A 17935-nucleotide genomic window follows, 5' to 3' on the forward strand; every position below is an offset into this window, starting at 1 on the left:
GTTTTTTTGCAAGCAATGCACCGCGACACACCTACCGTCTAGCGGCGCACCGGTGTGCTATACAGCTACAAGTCTCATGACAGTGTTAAACAGAGTATGATTCTCTCAGTTCAGATGGCATCCTAGTTATTTTCAAGGAGTGTATGTGGCATAGGTGCTGGTGCATTATGGCTCATCCATCAATATTGACCACGGCACTGGGTGTGTAGAAAATGATGGGTATTAGGAAATGAAAAAAATATCGACGTTATCGTGACATTGTTACCATAGAATACTTCAATGTAGTTACTAGGTGCTGGGAAAATTCTAGGGAGAACAATAATTATCCACTATAACTGCTTAAGCAGGGATGTGGTAAATAGACGGATAAACTTGTATTAAATAGTATTTTCAGTACCCTAAACCTGAAAGGCGCATCATATTATCTATGAGGCGCATCACATGTGACAGAAGATTTTGACGTATGATAGGCAACGACAACAAACTTAGTATACATATAATCATAGACAATATATGACAAAATACAAATATTTGATAACTATTAATTATACATGATTCATACGCTGTCATTCGAAACGATAAGGTGGATAATAACTACTTATAATTTTGTTTATTGGTTGTCTTATTATTAAACGTACTTAAAATTGGGATTTTTAAAGTAACTAGCGTTGGATATAAAGCTTGCTCGTCATAAATTAATGCATAACGAAACATTTATGAACGCACAAGGTCTAAAGGAACAGTGAAAGCCATCAATAATTTGTAAGATAAATAACAATAAATAGTATAATATTATTATATTGTGACATTGGAGTGATGAAAACAGTTTTTGGTGACAGCTATAACTGTTGCGAATGGCTTTGCAAAGTATATTTTGACGACGCACCAATAAAAAAAATATACAGGTGCTTTCCAAATTGAAGCACGAAGATGTTGATTATCATTAATTAGTATAAATGGAAAACAGGTAGATAGGAGCCGTATTGGCTGTTTTGCGAAACTCTTTTGACCAGACCATCCATGCGGATGCGGTTGTTTTTGTTCGGGATATTTTGACAGGGTACTTAGTGAAAATGGAAAAATGCGAATTTTTCGCGTAATTTACATGGAAAAACAATAAAAAATATAATATGAAAAATCATAAAATAAATTACTCAAAGGTATGCATTTAAAAAATGTGGAAAAAAAATGTTTGGTGTTAAAACTTGACGGCCACTCAAAATTAATTTTCTAGGTTAATATAAAAGATAAAAATTTGAAAAATCTTGTTAAAATTTTACATAAATATACATAATCGTATGCACTTAACAAAATTTTTTTAAAGCAAATTTATTTGTTCAAGTATCAAGTCACTGAATTTAGAGAACTAATATCTCTCACGATATAATCTCTAAAACAAAAAAAGCACGTGCACAAACGTAAGCTAATAATAGTCAAATTGATGACCTAATAAAAAATTAAAAAAGTTTGTTGGATGGTTCTACTTAACGTTCATCAAATATTTCATATCAAATAACTCACGCACTATATGAGAAAAAAAATAAAAAAGTATGCAGGATTGCGCATTAGCTATGCGACAAGAGATTTCACTAAAAAAAATTTTTTTAAACCCACGCAGTCAGGTTTTGCATACAAACTTAAAAATTAAATAGCGCGCTGAATACAGGTGAAAAGGCAAAAAAGAATCGTGCACTAACGTTTACTACCAACGCACTAGTGCTTACAATTTAAATTTTGAAAAAAATATAAGTTTAGTGACACAAGTATCCAGCATTTAGCTGGGTCACCCAAATTGAAATGCGAATAACCCCCTTAATGTGCGTGCACAAACAAAATAAACGCGTGCACAAACGTGCACTAACGATGCACAAACGAATGCACTCAAAAAAAGTTGAAATTTCAACATTGGGTGACCCAACGTTTAGCTAGAACACCCAATTTGAAACTGGAATTTTTCGGTTATTATAGGTGCACAAACGAAAAAAATCGTGCACAAACGTGCACTAACGATGCACAAACAAATGCACACAAAAAAAGTTGGAGTTTTAACATTGGGTGATCCAGGTAAATGGACCTCGTATTTTTGCCTTGTGTTCTTCTGTGCTGGCCCCTTTTTACCCCCTTTTCTTCTCGGTTACTTATCTCTCTGGTTGCTCATCTTGTTTTATCGGCTGGCAGGACTGACGCTTCTATCGTAGCGTGCTTTGTCTTTGGTTCTTCAATTAGTTGATTGTTTTCCCTTTATTCAGAAGCGAAAAAATTTTGTCAAACTTTTAAGTGCAGTTAAATTTTGAAATTTGTGCAATAATGGAGCGTAATGAAGCCAGCAACGTCGCGGAGGGACTAGCGATGGAAACCGACTCGAATGAGTCGGCATTGCTGTTGGAAGATCCAGTGGGTGAACTGAGGGCAACAGTAATGTTACTGGATAACAAGGTATCACAGATTTTTTCAATCTTGACCCAACAGGGTCTGCCTGCAGTGGTGCCTAATCCGCAGAGGCCGACGGTAAACATCGACTCTCCGGTAAGTTTTTTACGGCAACCCGCAAGGCCTGAAACAGCGGAAAAAACCAACAAGATTCCGTTTTGCCTGTATTTAGTGTCGTAGTTCATTAGCCTGCTTTTCCGACACCAGACAAAGCTCGGGTAGCGGAACTTACCAGGCTCCAACTGTTCGACACAGATAATTGGGCGGGGATTCGCTACGCTGAAACCCAAAAACAATATTTGGCGGCCCCGTCTTTCGTTGAGTTGGGACTCAACGATGAGTTACGCCCCTACGATCGTTCATCGCAAACGATACATCTAATGGAGCGTACGATCGCCGGCCTGCAAAATGCGAATGCTCACCCAAAAGGAGTGTATTTGGGACGCGTTACAGCGAGTGGTGGACTCTGTCAGCGACCACACCATCGGTACGGCTCTTTTTGAGATGGTCGTAAAGGAGTTCGGGCCCTCTTCAGCACTCAACAAAGTGTCTGAGGACGTCACCCGAATCCTTTGTGGAAAACGGGCAGAGTTGGTTCAGACGAGGCGGAAGAAAATCCTCTCCGGTATAAAAGACACCTTCACCTGAGAGGCTCTTAACAAGATCCCACCTAGCGCCGAACATATCTTCAATAAAGATAAACTGGCGGGGTTCCTAGAAAGAGGTGGGGGTAGTGAGAAGGTCTTCGATCAGACCACCAAAGTGGTTGACCAGGGCAGGGAGAGTCAACCTAGCACTTCAGGCGGACACAAGGACACTTTTCGGAGGCAGGGATACACGAGGAGGATACCAAACCAGGTTAGGGGTGGGTTGCCGAGAGGCCCACGCCCATCCAACCGAGGTTTTCCCAGAGATAACCGAGGTGGTGCGAGGGGCACTTACCCTAGACGCAGGTGACCGGGTCTCCCTCACCACGTTCAAAGGGGGACGCCTCCAGCATTTCCAGGAAATCTGGCAGGCCAAGGGTGCACCACCACCATTATTAAAAATAATAACGGGTACCCGTATTCCATTTATAAAGAAACCCCCTCTAATAATGCCTTCCGTACAATTCCAGAAGGATTTCCAAACGCGACAATCACCGGAGATCACTTCACAAATCACGGAACTGAAGAAATCGGGAGTATTGGAATTGGCAGAACCATCTCCGAGCTTCCTCTCAACCCTGTTCCTAGTATGGAAGCAAGACGGCAGTTAACGACCCGTCTTCAACCTAAAACGCCTAAACGGTTTCCTACAACCAAGGCCGTTCAAACTGTTCCACCATTTCAAGGTCCCAACATTCCTGCAAAGGGAAGACTGGTTAGTAAAAATAGACCTAAGCCAAGTGTACCTAAGTGTACCTCTAGCTATATTACAACATCGCCGATTTCTTCGGCTAGTTTACCAAGAAGAACTCCTTCAATTCACGTGCCTTCCGTTCGGACTGTCGGCAGCACCAAGACTGTTTGCCTCATTAACAAACTGGATGGCCGAACACCTCCGGGGAAAGGGTATGAGAATCGTCACTTACTTAGACGACTTTCTGATGGCAAATCAGTCCAGAGAGATTCTTCTGTCGCAACTGACTTATATGATAGATTTCATGCAGGCACTAGGCTGGATAATCAACAAGAAAAAATCTTGTCTGATTCCAAGCCAACAGCGGGAGTTCTTGAGTATCACGTGGGATACTCACAACAATCGGAAATATCTATCAACAGAGAAGTGCACATCACTTGTCACCACCTGCAATTGCAGATCCAAAAAGGCAGTTGGTCACTCAGGCAGGCCCAACGCATCCTCGGGCGACTCAACTTTGCAACCTTCGTCACTCCACAGGGGAGGTTGCATTGCCGACGTCTACAACGTACGAGCGCTCAATTATCAAAGAGCCACCCTCACAAATCAACATCGAATCCACCCAATGACATTATTAAATGGACGACGCATTCAATACAGTAGCTAGCAAGTAAACTCGCGCATTCGCATGTTTACGAAGACGTCACGCAATTCCATTACGCGATATCACGCATCGGGAATTTATAGCAATATGACCTTTATTGTGATGGCGTCAGAGCAGTGTTTCTAATGTCAATGTTCATTTGAGCGAACCCGTTCGAGCCGAAACTTTCGGCAGACCCAACAAAAATCATCTGGAATTTATAGCAATATCACCTTTATTGTAATGGTGTTAGAACAGATTATGCCATTCGGCAGACCCGACAATAAAGTGAGTGTCATTTTCTTTTCCAGATGATTCGTCCATATATTAATGTCATTGATTCCACCACAAGCTCGAGAGGACATCATGTGGTGGATTCGAGCGGTGGGCTCCTCAGGAAAGATTCACAGGGCAACCTACAATAACTTCCTCACCACAGACGCAGCCGATTCAGGCTGGGGAGCGCAGTTAGACGAGTGCCACCTATCAGGTACATGGACAAAACGCCAATCCACGTGGCACTCCAACCGAAAAGAGCTGTATGCAGTACTCTCAGCCATACAACTCCGGGAGCAAACGCTCAGAGGATCAGAATTACTCCTACAAACCGACAACAAAACAGTGGTGGCCTACATCAACAACGAAGGGGGCACAAAGTCTGCAACCCTACTAAATCTTTGCCGACAGATCCTGGAAATCGCCAACCAGGCCAGTATATCATTGACTGCACAATACCTTCCAGGAAAATACAACTGCGTGGCAGACCATCTCTCACGCAGCAAAATTATCCCAGAATGGCACCTAGTTATGGCGGCTACAGCTCCCCTATTTCAAAGATGGGGACTCCCAGACGTAGACCTGTTTGCGTACAACACAGCCCATGTTGTCGCAACGTATGTCTCACGAAATCCGAACGATGCCCTTGCACTGTTCCACGATGCCTTCAGTCGACAGTGGGACTTCAAACTAGCCTGGATATTCCCGCCACCGAATCTAATTCCACAAGTATTGGCACACCTGAACATGGCAAGGGGAAAATATTTACTAGTGGCCCCATGGTGGAAGAAGTGTTTCTGGAGCGTAGACCTACAGCAAAGATCACTGGAACCCCCCTACCCGATCCCGCACTTGGAGTCATTTCTAGTGGATACGGTGACAAGCCATCCACCTCTACAAGTCCGGGACCTATCACTCCAGTTATGGATAATTTTGGGTGGGCAGAGTTAGTTTCTAGCTGGTCGGTAGAGAATATATCACTTCTCACTTCCGGCTGGCGACCATCCACTTTGAAGACTTAAAGACCTGCATGGGACAAATGGAAGACATGGTGCATGGACAACACGATAAGCTATAATACCTCCGAGCCGATTGAAGTGGCTAGATACCTGGGTCACTTATACAATAAGGAAGGTCTTTCATATAACACTATTCTTGTACATAAGTCAGCCATAGCTACCTTTTGCAAACCTATGATCAGTAACATAGTAGTGCGTAATATGTTAGAAGCCATTTCCACCCGCAAGACTAGACCTACAAAACCAACGATTTGGGATCCAAGAATAATCGTAGACTACCTCAAGAAAACAACACCACTAGTATACAACCTATATGAAGTTTCACGCAGAACAGCTATATTATTATTACTCGCATCGGGACGACGGATTCATGAACTTATCCTACTCAGTGTAGCGGATAATGGCCTAGTCGATAATGGCGACCATATAATTCTATAGCCAGTGTTTCGTTCCAAGACAGACACATCAAGGCACCGCCAATCTGGATGGAAATTAAGCGCTTCCAGCTGCCAAAACATCGATCCAGTATTTTGGCTACGAAAACTTATCCGCGTTTCCAATGAGAGAAGAGAAGAGGGTGGTAATATTCCGGCATTATTTATCTCGTCAAGAGGCCCCCCAAAACCTGCGACTCGAGCAGTCATCGGAAATTGGGTGAAGTCAGTACTCGCTGATGCAGGGGTACAGGAATCACCAGGCAGTACTCGATCAGCAGTCGCCTCTCTAAATTGGTTTGAGAACTACCCCCTAATATCCTGCAGAGAGGTAATTGGCGCCAAGAAGCTACTTTTAAAACATTTTACCAGAGACCGATAGACACACAGACTTCTACAGCGGGGGAACAAAATATGTTGACCTTTCTGTTCAGCCCGGTGCACTGAGCCTAAAAGCAAGGAGATGTTATACATAATTCTCATGTTAGGTTCATCCACCTTATTTTGCAGGATCTATCTTGCTTTACCAGGTGATAACAAACAGATATCTCAAGGGACTTCAGAGTCAATAGCGAATAATGAAATGAGTTTTACTTACCATTAAAACTCTTATTTTTCTTGTTGACTCTGAAGTCCAGAGAACACCTACCTGGTTTCCTTGAGACATATCAAATTGAAGAACCAAAGACAAAGCACGCTACGATAGAAGCGTCAGTCCTGCCAGCCGGTAAAACAAGATGAGCAACCAGAGAAATAAGTAATCGAGAAGAAAAGGGGGTAAAAGGGGACCAGCACAGAAGAACACAAGGAAAAAATACGATCAACATCTCAACGGACTTCAGAGTCAACAAGAATAATAAGAGTTTTAATGGTAGGTAAAACTCCTTTCATTATCGTGAGCAGATTTTATATTGTAATAACCTAGATAGGTACCTACTAATAAACTTTTACGGTGGATTTTTAAATTATTGACAGTTTTAGATTTCATTTAATAATCAATAAAATTATAAAGTGAACTACAGATAATCTCATTTCAAAAAGAATATACCTAGTAATATTTATTATTCGAATTTGACTTTGAAGTCCTTGAGATAGGGTTTGCTCTTTCTTCTTCGCGTGAGGTTAAATTCTATTAATTTATTTTCCTTTTTCTTGTCGTTGGTCATTCCTCCCTTTTTATTTACTGGTCATACCCGCGCGTCTATTTTTTATGTAGGGAGCTTGGGACCCCTTTGTCTTCATTCTGGATTTGACTTTCTTACTGTTTACATGTTGCGTCTGACAGTTCATTCTAACTATCAAAAAAAATTGGACGAACGTTAAGTGATAGTTAAGTGAACGTTAAGTGATCAGTGATTATGGCGCAACATCTAAAAGACCGTGAGGAGGATATTCTAAAAACAACACCAGACGGCGAAGCAGAACTGCTACAGGAGGAAAAGTTCAACGTACGAGCGTCGATTAAGGTGCTGATGTTTGAGGCATACTCGTTACGTACCATATTTCAGCAGGGGGACCGGCAAGGAGTGACACAACGCCCAAAAAGAAATTCTTGGCGGCCCCTACGGTCGTAGAGTTATGTCTAAATAACAAGTTGCGTCGGTGCGACAACTCGTCATCAGCTAACCATCTGACGGAGAGGACCATAGCGGCCCTCCAGAATGCGATGTATTCCCAACGGGACAGCTTCTGGAAGGATATGCAATGGTTAGTGGATTGGGCAACCAATCCTCAAAACATCATAACAGCGATGGGCCTGTACGAAAAATCGAAGAGGGTTTTGGCGACAACGCATAATAAAATTTGCGAGAACATGACTCAGATCCTTACCGGTAGGATACCTTCACTCGGGAGGCACTATCAAGGATTCCTCCGAGCTTAGAGTCCCGGAAGGCCCTCGTACTCACATTATGGCTGGGGTACTCTCAAGGGGCAACGTCCTGTGGGAAGGGAGTTCTCCATCGGAGGTACGGGCTCCACCAGGGATCCGTACTCTAAGCGGAGGTGACCGTATCTGGATGACCAACAACACTGGGGGGCGCCTAATAGACTTTCGGGGAGTCTGGATGGCGTAGTGTACCACCCCCTACATTGGTCAAAATAATAGTCGTAGCCCGCATACCTTTTGTGCGGACACCACCATTGGTAAGTTCTTCTTTACTTTTACGGAAAGAATTTCAAACGCAACAATCAGCAGAGGTCACTCTCGAGATCGAGGACTTAAAGAACTTAGGGGTTCTAGAAGAAGCGGGTCCAACCCCCAGTTTTCTCTTAACCCTGTTTCTGATCAAGAAACAAGACGTGACCCTATGCCCTGTTTTCAATCGAAAGCGTTTGAATGCGTTCCTACAGCCAAAGCCATTCAAACTAATTCACCATTGCGAGGTTCCAGCCGTCTTACAAACAGAAGACTGGCTAGTAATCATAGATCTAAGCCAGGCGTACCCCCAGGTACCCATGACTTCTCAACATCGTCGATTCGTTCGACTAACCTACCAAGGGGAACTCCTACAATTCACGTGTCCCCCGTTCGTGCTGTCAGCCGCTCCGATTATGTTTGCATCCCTGACCAATTGGGTCGCCGAACGCCTACGAAAGAATGGCTCAGAATATTCACTTACAGGACGACTTCTTAGTAGCCAACCAATCCGAGAAACAGTCTCGGTTCAGGTGGAATACAGGATAACCTTTCTACAGTCTTTAGGGTGGTTAATAAATATTAAAAGATCCTATCTGAACCCAAGCCAACAATGAGGGTTCCTGGACATCATGTGGGACACACACAACAAGCGGAGGTTTCTGTCGTCGGAGAAGTGTGTAGCACTCCGTCACCATCTGCTAATGCAGGTACAAAAAGGGAGTTGTTCCCTCGGACAGGCACATATCTAATCCCTTCTGGGGCGGCTCAACTTGACATCCTACCTCCACGAGGAAGGTTGCATTGCCGACGGCTACAAATTTCCAGTTATCAATATTGTCGAGGTCCCATTCTTGCCAATAGGCGACAATCCCACCACAGGCCTAACAGGACATCATGTGGTGGCTCCAGGTGATAGGCTTCTCAGAGTTCAATCACTTCCTGACGACAGACGCAGCCGACACAGGCTAGGGAGCCCAACTGAATGAACACCACCTATCAGGTACGTGGGAACAAGACTAGTTAGCATGACATGGCATTCCAACAGGAAGGAAATGTTTGCAATTCAATCTCGGGTACAATCAATCATAGGATCAGATCTGCTTCTGCAGACAGACAACAAAACAGTGGTGGCATACATCAACAACGAGGGCGGCACAAAATCTGTCACCTTCCTAAACCTATGCCGACAGATACTAGTATTTACCAGTCAAGCCAACATCACGTTTACTGCACAATACTTCCGCAGAAATTACAACTGCGTGGCAGATCATCTCTCCCGCAGATAACGCATTCCCGAATGGCACCTCATCAACACCGCAACCACCCCCCTGTTTCAAAGATGGGGTGTTCCCGAGGTGGATTTATTCGCAAGCGAAACAGCACATGTGGTTGCAACGTATGTGTCACGAGACGTTACAGACAGTGGCGCGCTGTTTCACGACGCCTTCAGCCGAGTATAGGACTTCAGACTGGCATTGATATTTCCCCCACCAAACTTACTTTGACGAGTCCTAGCGCACCTGAACTCAGCAAAAGGGAAGTACTTACTAGTGGCACCGAGCTGGAAACAATGCTTTTGGGGAGTGGACCTAGGAAAAAGGGTGATAGTACCTCCTTATACAATGCTTCACCTACATACGACACTAGTAGGTATGGAGACCAACCGTCCACCTCCAAGGATCCAGGACCTGTTCCTTTAACTATGGATAATTTCGGGTGGGGTGAAATAACATCAAATTGAATGGTGGGAGAAAGGGCACTCCTTACTTCCAGATGGTGGCTTTCGACTCTAAAAACTTACAAACCAGCTTGGAACAAATGGAAGACAATGACATGGTGTAACATGAACCTAGCCATAGCCACATTTTGCAAACCGATTATCAGCAACAGTGTTGTTTCAGGCAATTTCGGTACATAAAACGAAACCTGTCAAACCACCGGTTTGGGATCCAGGACGAGTGGTAGATCATCTTAGGAGAACAACACCGGTGGAGTACAACCTACTCGGCTGCTTCTCGCATCGGGACGAAGGGTTCATGACCTCACACTACTCAGTAATAGTAGACAATGGATTAGTGGATAAAGGTGACCACATAATTGTATGGCCAATGTTTGGCGCAAAGCATCGTCAATCGGAATGGAAGCTAAGCGCTTCCACGTGTCAAAACATCGACCCAGTATTCTGGTTACGGATACTCGTCTGCATGTCAAACCCAAGGAGAGAGGAAGGTGGGGATATTTCGGAATTATTTATATCTTCAAGAGGACCACCAAAACCAGCCACCAGGGCAGTTATAGGGAATTGGATAAGGTCAGTACTGTTGGAAGCAGGTGTACAAGAACCACCAAGCAGTGTCCGCTCAGTGGTGGCTTCCTTAAACTGTAAATATACCCAATAGATGTTATATTAAAGAGAGGTAACTGGCGTAGTGAGTCGACATTTCACGATAACTACTAGAGAACGATGGACACACCACCATCAGAAGGGGAAAAGAACCCATTAACTTCTCTTTTCAACCATATACATTGAAAGTCACGATGGTCTATACCTCGTCAATGAATCATTGTCACATACAGGAATTTGGCATACCCAACACCAGGTGATAACAAACAGATATCTCAAGGACTTCAAAGTAAAATTCGAATAATGAAAGGAGTTTTACCTACCAATAAAACTCTTATTATTCATGTTGACTTTTAAGTCCAGGTAACTTCTATCTGGTTCTTTGAGCCATATCATAATGAAGACAAAGAAGTCCCAAACTCCCTACATAAAAAATAGACGCGCGGGTATGACCAGTAAATAAAAAGGGAGGATGGCCAACGACAAGAAAAAGGAAAATAAATTAATAGAATATAACCTCACGCGAAGAAGAAATAGCAAACCCTATCTCAAGGACTTCAAAGTCAACATGAATAATAAGAGTTTTATTGGTAGGTAAAACTCCTTTCATTATCCATACGTAAGTGAGCTTGGGTATTCGCTTCAGCGAGCCAGCGAGTCAAATTCGACCATCAGTATTTTATACTGAGGTGTTGAATAAAGATAAAAACTTTCTCGTTTTAATAACAGAGTACCTACTAATTAATTAATGGTACAAATAGACTAATCTATAGAAAATTTTATATACAAAAGATATTATGCATTTTATATTATTGACATACACAAAGTAAAATTCACCCGACATATGAATATAGGTACCTAATAAAATTATTAAATGTTATGTCGGGTGAATTTTTTCAATGTCTATCTTTTTGATGGATTGCTACACTGGTCTACTGGTATATTAGTCTATGGTAAAGTAGTTTGCGTTAGCACACTTGTGACATGAAGCTAGTGTGCTATATTCAGGATGTGTTACGTCAGTTCTGGGATTTACGTAGTATGTTAGTCTATGATTTACGTTAATCAAAAATGGCTGAATTCGAGGGACGTAAACACAAGGGACATTCGTTCCATGAAAGTGAAGGTAATTTCTTTGACAATTTTCAGTGATTGTTAAATGTGTTTATAAAATATGATAATTTAACAAAGGTACAGTGAAAGTAAAAAAAAATATATTAAACAATGTGACATCCGAGAGTTCGATTTATCGCTGGTTTCTTAGAAATTCAATCGCAGTGGCAATGTTATAGTTTGTAAATTATTGTCCGACGTGGTGTCGTTACGATATCATTGATTACGCTACGTTTTATGAAACTACGTAATTGTCAGCTCTAATTCGGCTCTATGTCATAAACCAAACATAACTCGCGACATTGTGCCATGTTGATTTTTTGTCAATTTACATCTTGAAAACGAGAAATAACCACCTGTTCATCATGATTCGTGACTTATGTTAATCATCAATAATGTGTATTCGGTGAAAAATAATTCTTCGCGATTAGATACGTCAAAAGCTAACGGTGCCTGACATTATTTAGTTTAGTCAGTGTTCTTTCTTTAACAAGGTCTTCTCACATTAAAAAAAACATCAATATAATCTTTGCCTCATTCATTCTATTTTTATTATCAAACGATGTTCTGTCAGTAATAATTTAAATTGATGACATCGCCAGGCGTAACAGGTCTGTGAATCGCCTAATAGTACAAGTTATAATTCCACCTATATTACTATCAACATTTAACTAATCTAGTTAATACTACCTGTCATTTTATGATAGTTTATAGCAGTTATGTGTTTCCAGAACGATTGCATTTGTCAACAAATTATTAATATGTATACCATATTTCGGATTTGTGCAACTTTTACCTTTAAACCAAATTGGGTTCAATATCTCTTCATCATTGTAATAATTAAGTTGCTTGATCCACCATAAAACTAATTCAAAATAGTAATACCATAAATAATCATACATACTAAACATGGAAGCCAATAAAAGGTATACAATATACATGATGCCAAATAAGGAAAGATAATCTATGTATGCAATTACTAATTTTATTGTTTAGACATTCCTTAATTAATTTCATTCATTTATAAATTGAATACAAATAATAATTATTTAGGTATCTTTAAAATTTAACTTCAAAACACTGGTCAGTACCTCCTAGTCACTAATTGAAAAATAGTAAGTAGGTATAACGTTGTATATTAGCTTAGCTACACATCAAATCTATTGCTTCAAATCATACTAATTGATTTCCTGTACATATCTCTATTGAAGTAGAATATTTTATCAAATTGATTCTAAATTTAATTAATGTTTGATGTTATCACCATGAAACATGATTAATGTACTTATATCTTTTTAATAAGTACTGTTTACCCTAAATTTTTAGACCAAAACATAAGTAAGTAACTTGGCGATGTAAGTAACGGCCCAACACCTACTAGTAATTCTAGACATTTTCTTTGATTTATTACCATTATTTACACGTTGAAATGTTTACTTATAACGTAATGGCTTTGGTGAAGTTCTTTGAAATGGCCTTGGTCAATTATTATTATTTGTTATTAATTTATAGGTAAAATGTAGGTAGGTATCGAAAATTTATAATATTGTTGAATTGTCTATGATCAAAAAATAAATAATATGGAATTTGAACAAAAGAACTATCCAATGAAATAGTTTAAATAATTGATAGGTTAGGTATAGAATAGTGCTAGATTCAAGTGACATTATGTTCTCACTTGGATATGTGAACCTGTGAACCTATAAGCAGCTGTAAACTAAAAATTAATCAGTGGCGAAGGGTGCCTGTTGAAGAAAGATAAACAAAAATAATAATAAATTGTATATTGGTCCGGTATACAGTAATGGGTAACAAATTGCTTCAGGTAAACAAACACTCAACTGTCATTTTTTTTTTGTTTTCATAATATAATAATATAAAGATTTCTGAATTTTTCTTTATTTCTTCGAAGTACGTTGCTTGTTTTCATGTATTTCCTAGGTAGGATTCCTGGACAATAATTTCATAAATTCAAGTTTTTATTATTTAATACTATTTATAGATGTCGCTATATACTATGGTGTGCTATTTTTCCGGTACATGCGGATGGAAGAATAAATCAATTGAATTATTTGTAACAATTGAGTATTTATTTTTTACAAATCAAGGTAAACATTGAATAATCGTTTAGTATGGACTCTTCGCCACTGCAATTGATATATATTAACATTCAAGCGTTATAATATAACATTCCCATAAAGGAGTGAACATTTTAATTCCCCGTTGATATTTGCTATGCCAATTATCAAAAGCAAACAGGTCGGATAATTTAGGTAAATATAATAATCAGATAAAGTTAGGTTAGTGGTTAGGTTGGTGTCTGGTACAGTGTTAAGTCTTCTGTGTGTGTGTTGTGCGTAGAAAAAGCGGGGCGCAGTGCCAGCAAAAGCATGGCGCACGCTGTCCAGATTGTGCATACGGACGGGGAGCACTCGTTTGCTCTGGACGAGGAGGCGCTCTCCGCGCTGATGCTGCAGGACGATGTGAAGGACCGCAGTGTTGTGGTCATCTCCGTGGCCGGCGCCTTCCGCAAGGGAAAGTCCTTTCTTCTTGACTTCTTCCTCAGATATATGAACTCTAGGGTGAGCATATTTTTCTTTATTATTGTTCTATAGCGGGATAGAAAGCCAATCCAAGGATGTCACAATACCAAAGCTCAATTCGATATAAATAAAAAGATCTAAAGCTATACATATTTTCATACTATAGAAAAATCTATGTTTTTTTATATTGAAAGAAATATTTAGGTACTATGGGCTATTTTAAAAAAATCTACAAGATTCGAGAGAACTTATTAAACAACATTTTAATGATTAAATTAACCATTAAAAATACATAATAATAAGATGAATTTGGATGTGTGCACATTTTATAACAGTTTTAATAAAATTTGAAGTTATTTGAATGTTTTTAAATACATATTGATTTTTAAAATACACTTTGAAATGTAAATTATCAGTAAAATGTATTAGAAACTATTGTATTCTATCACTGTGGCGTTACACTCACCCTTAAGATGGAGTTTAGTAGCTACTAGCTAGAGAGAGACATCTCTGACGACAACAAAGAGCTATTATATGTACAATACTTAATTATAATTTGTCAAATTATTATATTTTAAAATTAAATGTTTGTTGAACAATTATTTTTAATTAAATGCCTAGTTTAATAAATTGTTTTCATCATATTATCAAACATTTAAAAAAATTTATCTATTTTTTTAGGAAATAAAAATATTTTTAACTTAAAATTATTTTTATTTATATGTAATCAAGGTTTTTTAATGTTATTTCTACTTTTTATCCAGATTATAATTGTTTAGAATTATTGATGGCGCTATTCTATCTAAAAACTTTATTGTTTTATAAAGAAATTATTTTATTTTGTAGGTACGTTCTGTAAATTGTATCTAATTGCATCCTAATTCTCAAATATGTCACTAGATGTCTCCAATATGCGATAATATATTTATTCGTCGGGAACCTACATAATATGTACATAGGTACACTGAAGTGCCACATAATTTTTTTTTTTTATAGCATTGGAGACTAAACTCAGTGACATTCCTAGATAAAATGCTGCCTCTAGGCAGCGCCAAAATGCCGCCCCATTTTTATACAGTATTTTTTATCGTCCTTTCATGAGTCCAATATCTAAGAAATGTGTTGTATGGAAAGTATAGATACATTATTAACAAAATATCAGACTGTAATTATTCGCAAATCTGCACTTGTCGTTTCTAGTCACCAAGGATGTCGAAGGTCAACGGAAGTAAACTAGATATCGCGAACTCGACAAAACCAGTGAGCTGATTTTTTTAATGGGAAGGTGTTTTCGTTATTACTAAGTTTAGGTAGCAATTTCTATGTATCCCGAATGATTCTTATTTGCCGCCCTTCGAGTAAATGCCGCCACCAAGCGACGCTCAATCTGCCTTACCCCACGGGACGCCACTGCTAAACTGCTTCTTAATTATTATTTATAAAAAAATCTATTACAGAAACGGTTTTAAGTTGTATTTTGTGAATTCATGTGAGACCCCTGACACGGCTTGCAGAACTGGTTGGGAATCACTGCTTTATAGTCATTATTTAATTACACACAATAATAAATAGCACATGTCTTGCAATCTTGTAGGTACGATCTTACACATTGAAACATCTGTTTAACCTAGACATCGTTTTGTTCAAATTCTAAAATCTAGATAGTAGGAATGATATAATCGCGATAACGCAGATGGTGCAAACCAGATGGAATTTTTCTTCAATAATTGTGCGTACTTAAACTTGTAATTTATTCGCTATTTCGTATTCAATAACACAGTACAGTTTTTGATCTTTCTTTTGGTTGTTGGATCTCAGCCAGTATCGCCGCATTATTTATCTGAAATAGAAATTAATCTAGATTGGTGTGTCTATTGTTACTTTTACTTTATTTCACTTGGCAATCATCGGCTTCGATGTTTTAAGGGATTCGCCGTCTACTTATGATTTATATTAAATACAATATATGCTGTGTGATATTCACCATCATTCTTCTTGTGTCATATTATCCGATAAGATTTTGACCAACTTTTCTCTGCCTGTCATTGCTCTAACTAAAGAGTGATGGAGTGCTGGGTTCAAGCCAGGACTTTCTTCTGCCGGGGCGGGGCCTCGCATACCGGATATATTCCCTTGAATGATTATATACGAAAGTTGATATTTCCTGAGATGCCGTATGTGACCAGCGTATAACCTAATGTATAGTTTTTACTCCTTTGTCCTTCAAGTTTATACGAAGAATGCGCCTGTACATACACATTTCGAAAGTTTCAAGTTTTCTCAGCTTTGTTTCTGTTAGCGTCCATGCCTCTGAAAATATCTATGAAAAGACGGTTTACGTCATGGCTACATAGCTTTTATATTTTATCGTTCATAATCAAATCAATCCTGGGGAAATTATTCTTGTTGGTTTTACGTGCCTTCCGGAGTAATATTTATTGACGTTCAAATCTAGATTTGCCATATTTTGTTCACTTTGACAGGAATTGTACCACACATGGACGGACTTGAAAAGAAAGAGGATTTCCTAAGTTGTGTAAACACTAGAGTTGTCAACGTCATAAAAACGGCAACTTGGATTGACTCAGCCATTAAAAATCTCCGAATAAAACGATAACAACAAAGCTGTTGTTGGTGAAATAGCAAATTAAAAGAGAAGAGGACGTTCTACAGAATTGGCCTTGAGAATTGAAAATATGATTTTTTAACATGTGGTCCATAATATCTGGTCTACTAGTTAATATAAAAAGGTCGTGTCAAAGTTGTTTGTGTTAATAAATTTGCTCTGTGACTGATCCGACTCATATTTCACATTTATTTCATCAGGGCTGTCGAAGACATAAATCATAATATATATTTATAATTTTAAATTTTTATTTATAATATATATTATTTAAGTTTTGTGCATCTAATGCCGGGTCCACACTGGCAACAAGTTAATTTGCTGGCAACCTCGTTAGATTTTACGATAATTATTGTAAAATTTCTTAAGCAATTATGGTAAGTATCGTAAAATTTAATGAGGTTGCCAGCAACTTGTTGCCAGTGTGGAAATGGCTTAATATCCACTGTGGTTCACGTAGTGGCATGGACCTGGGGTTAGCTAATTCAGGAAGTCAACACCCATGATAGAATTTTTTCCAGTTTTGGTTGCATTATATTCCAAAACTCTTCTGTAAAAATCGTTTCCGAGTTTATAAATGGAAATTTCTCGGTGTACATAGTAAACAAACCTACGAATAAAAAAAGACAAAAAGGAACATACTGATTCATCGCAGTAAAATCTGGTAATCAAATTCGCCATTTTGAAAAGCGACGATTTTGCGTAAACAAATATCACGTGGTCTGTACGTGTGCGGCAAACTTCGAATGTGTTTGTAATTTTGTGCAAAGTGCGAATGTAATGTTATCAAATAATTGATATGGATTAATTATACCATCGTATTATTTTCTCGAAATCATAAACACACTATAATAGTATTTGAGTATCAACCTATGTTCAATTTGAATTGGGTTATAATAATAATATACCCGTATATATATCAATAGTATGTTTGCTACAAAATCCACCCAAGTTATCAGTACGTACTTGAACAGGTTTGATTAAAAACCATGATGAAATTAACATTTAAAAAATATGAATGCTTAATAT

General features: G+C 39.0%; 1 protein-coding gene across 3 annotated transcripts in view; it reads left to right on the forward strand.

The window, feature by feature from the left end:
- The first annotated feature begins 11673 nt into the window (after positions 1-11673).
- atl (atlastin GTPase) overlaps positions 11674-17935 on the forward strand; it is a 74966-nt gene continuing 68704 nt past the window's right edge. For 2 of the 3 annotated variants that reach the window (XM_085948468.1, XM_085948467.1), the window contains exons 1-2: positions 11674-11753; positions 14102-14322. In XM_085948468.1, the coding sequence (XP_085804594.1) occupies positions 11699-11753; positions 14102-14322 (276 nt within the window). In that variant the 5' untranslated portion in view covers positions 11674-11698. Of the gene's footprint in view, positions 11754-13848; positions 14323-17935 lie in introns of all 3 variants that reach the window. The other variant, XM_085948469.1, reaches the window with a different exon arrangement.

This window comes from Rhyacophila brunnea, unplaced genomic scaffold (assembly GCF_057557595.1).
Source record: "Rhyacophila brunnea isolate RB1 unplaced genomic scaffold, BYU_Rbru_1.0 scaffold_20, whole genome shotgun sequence".
Classification (NCBI taxonomy): domain Eukaryota; kingdom Metazoa; phylum Arthropoda; class Insecta; order Trichoptera; family Rhyacophilidae; genus Rhyacophila; species Rhyacophila brunnea.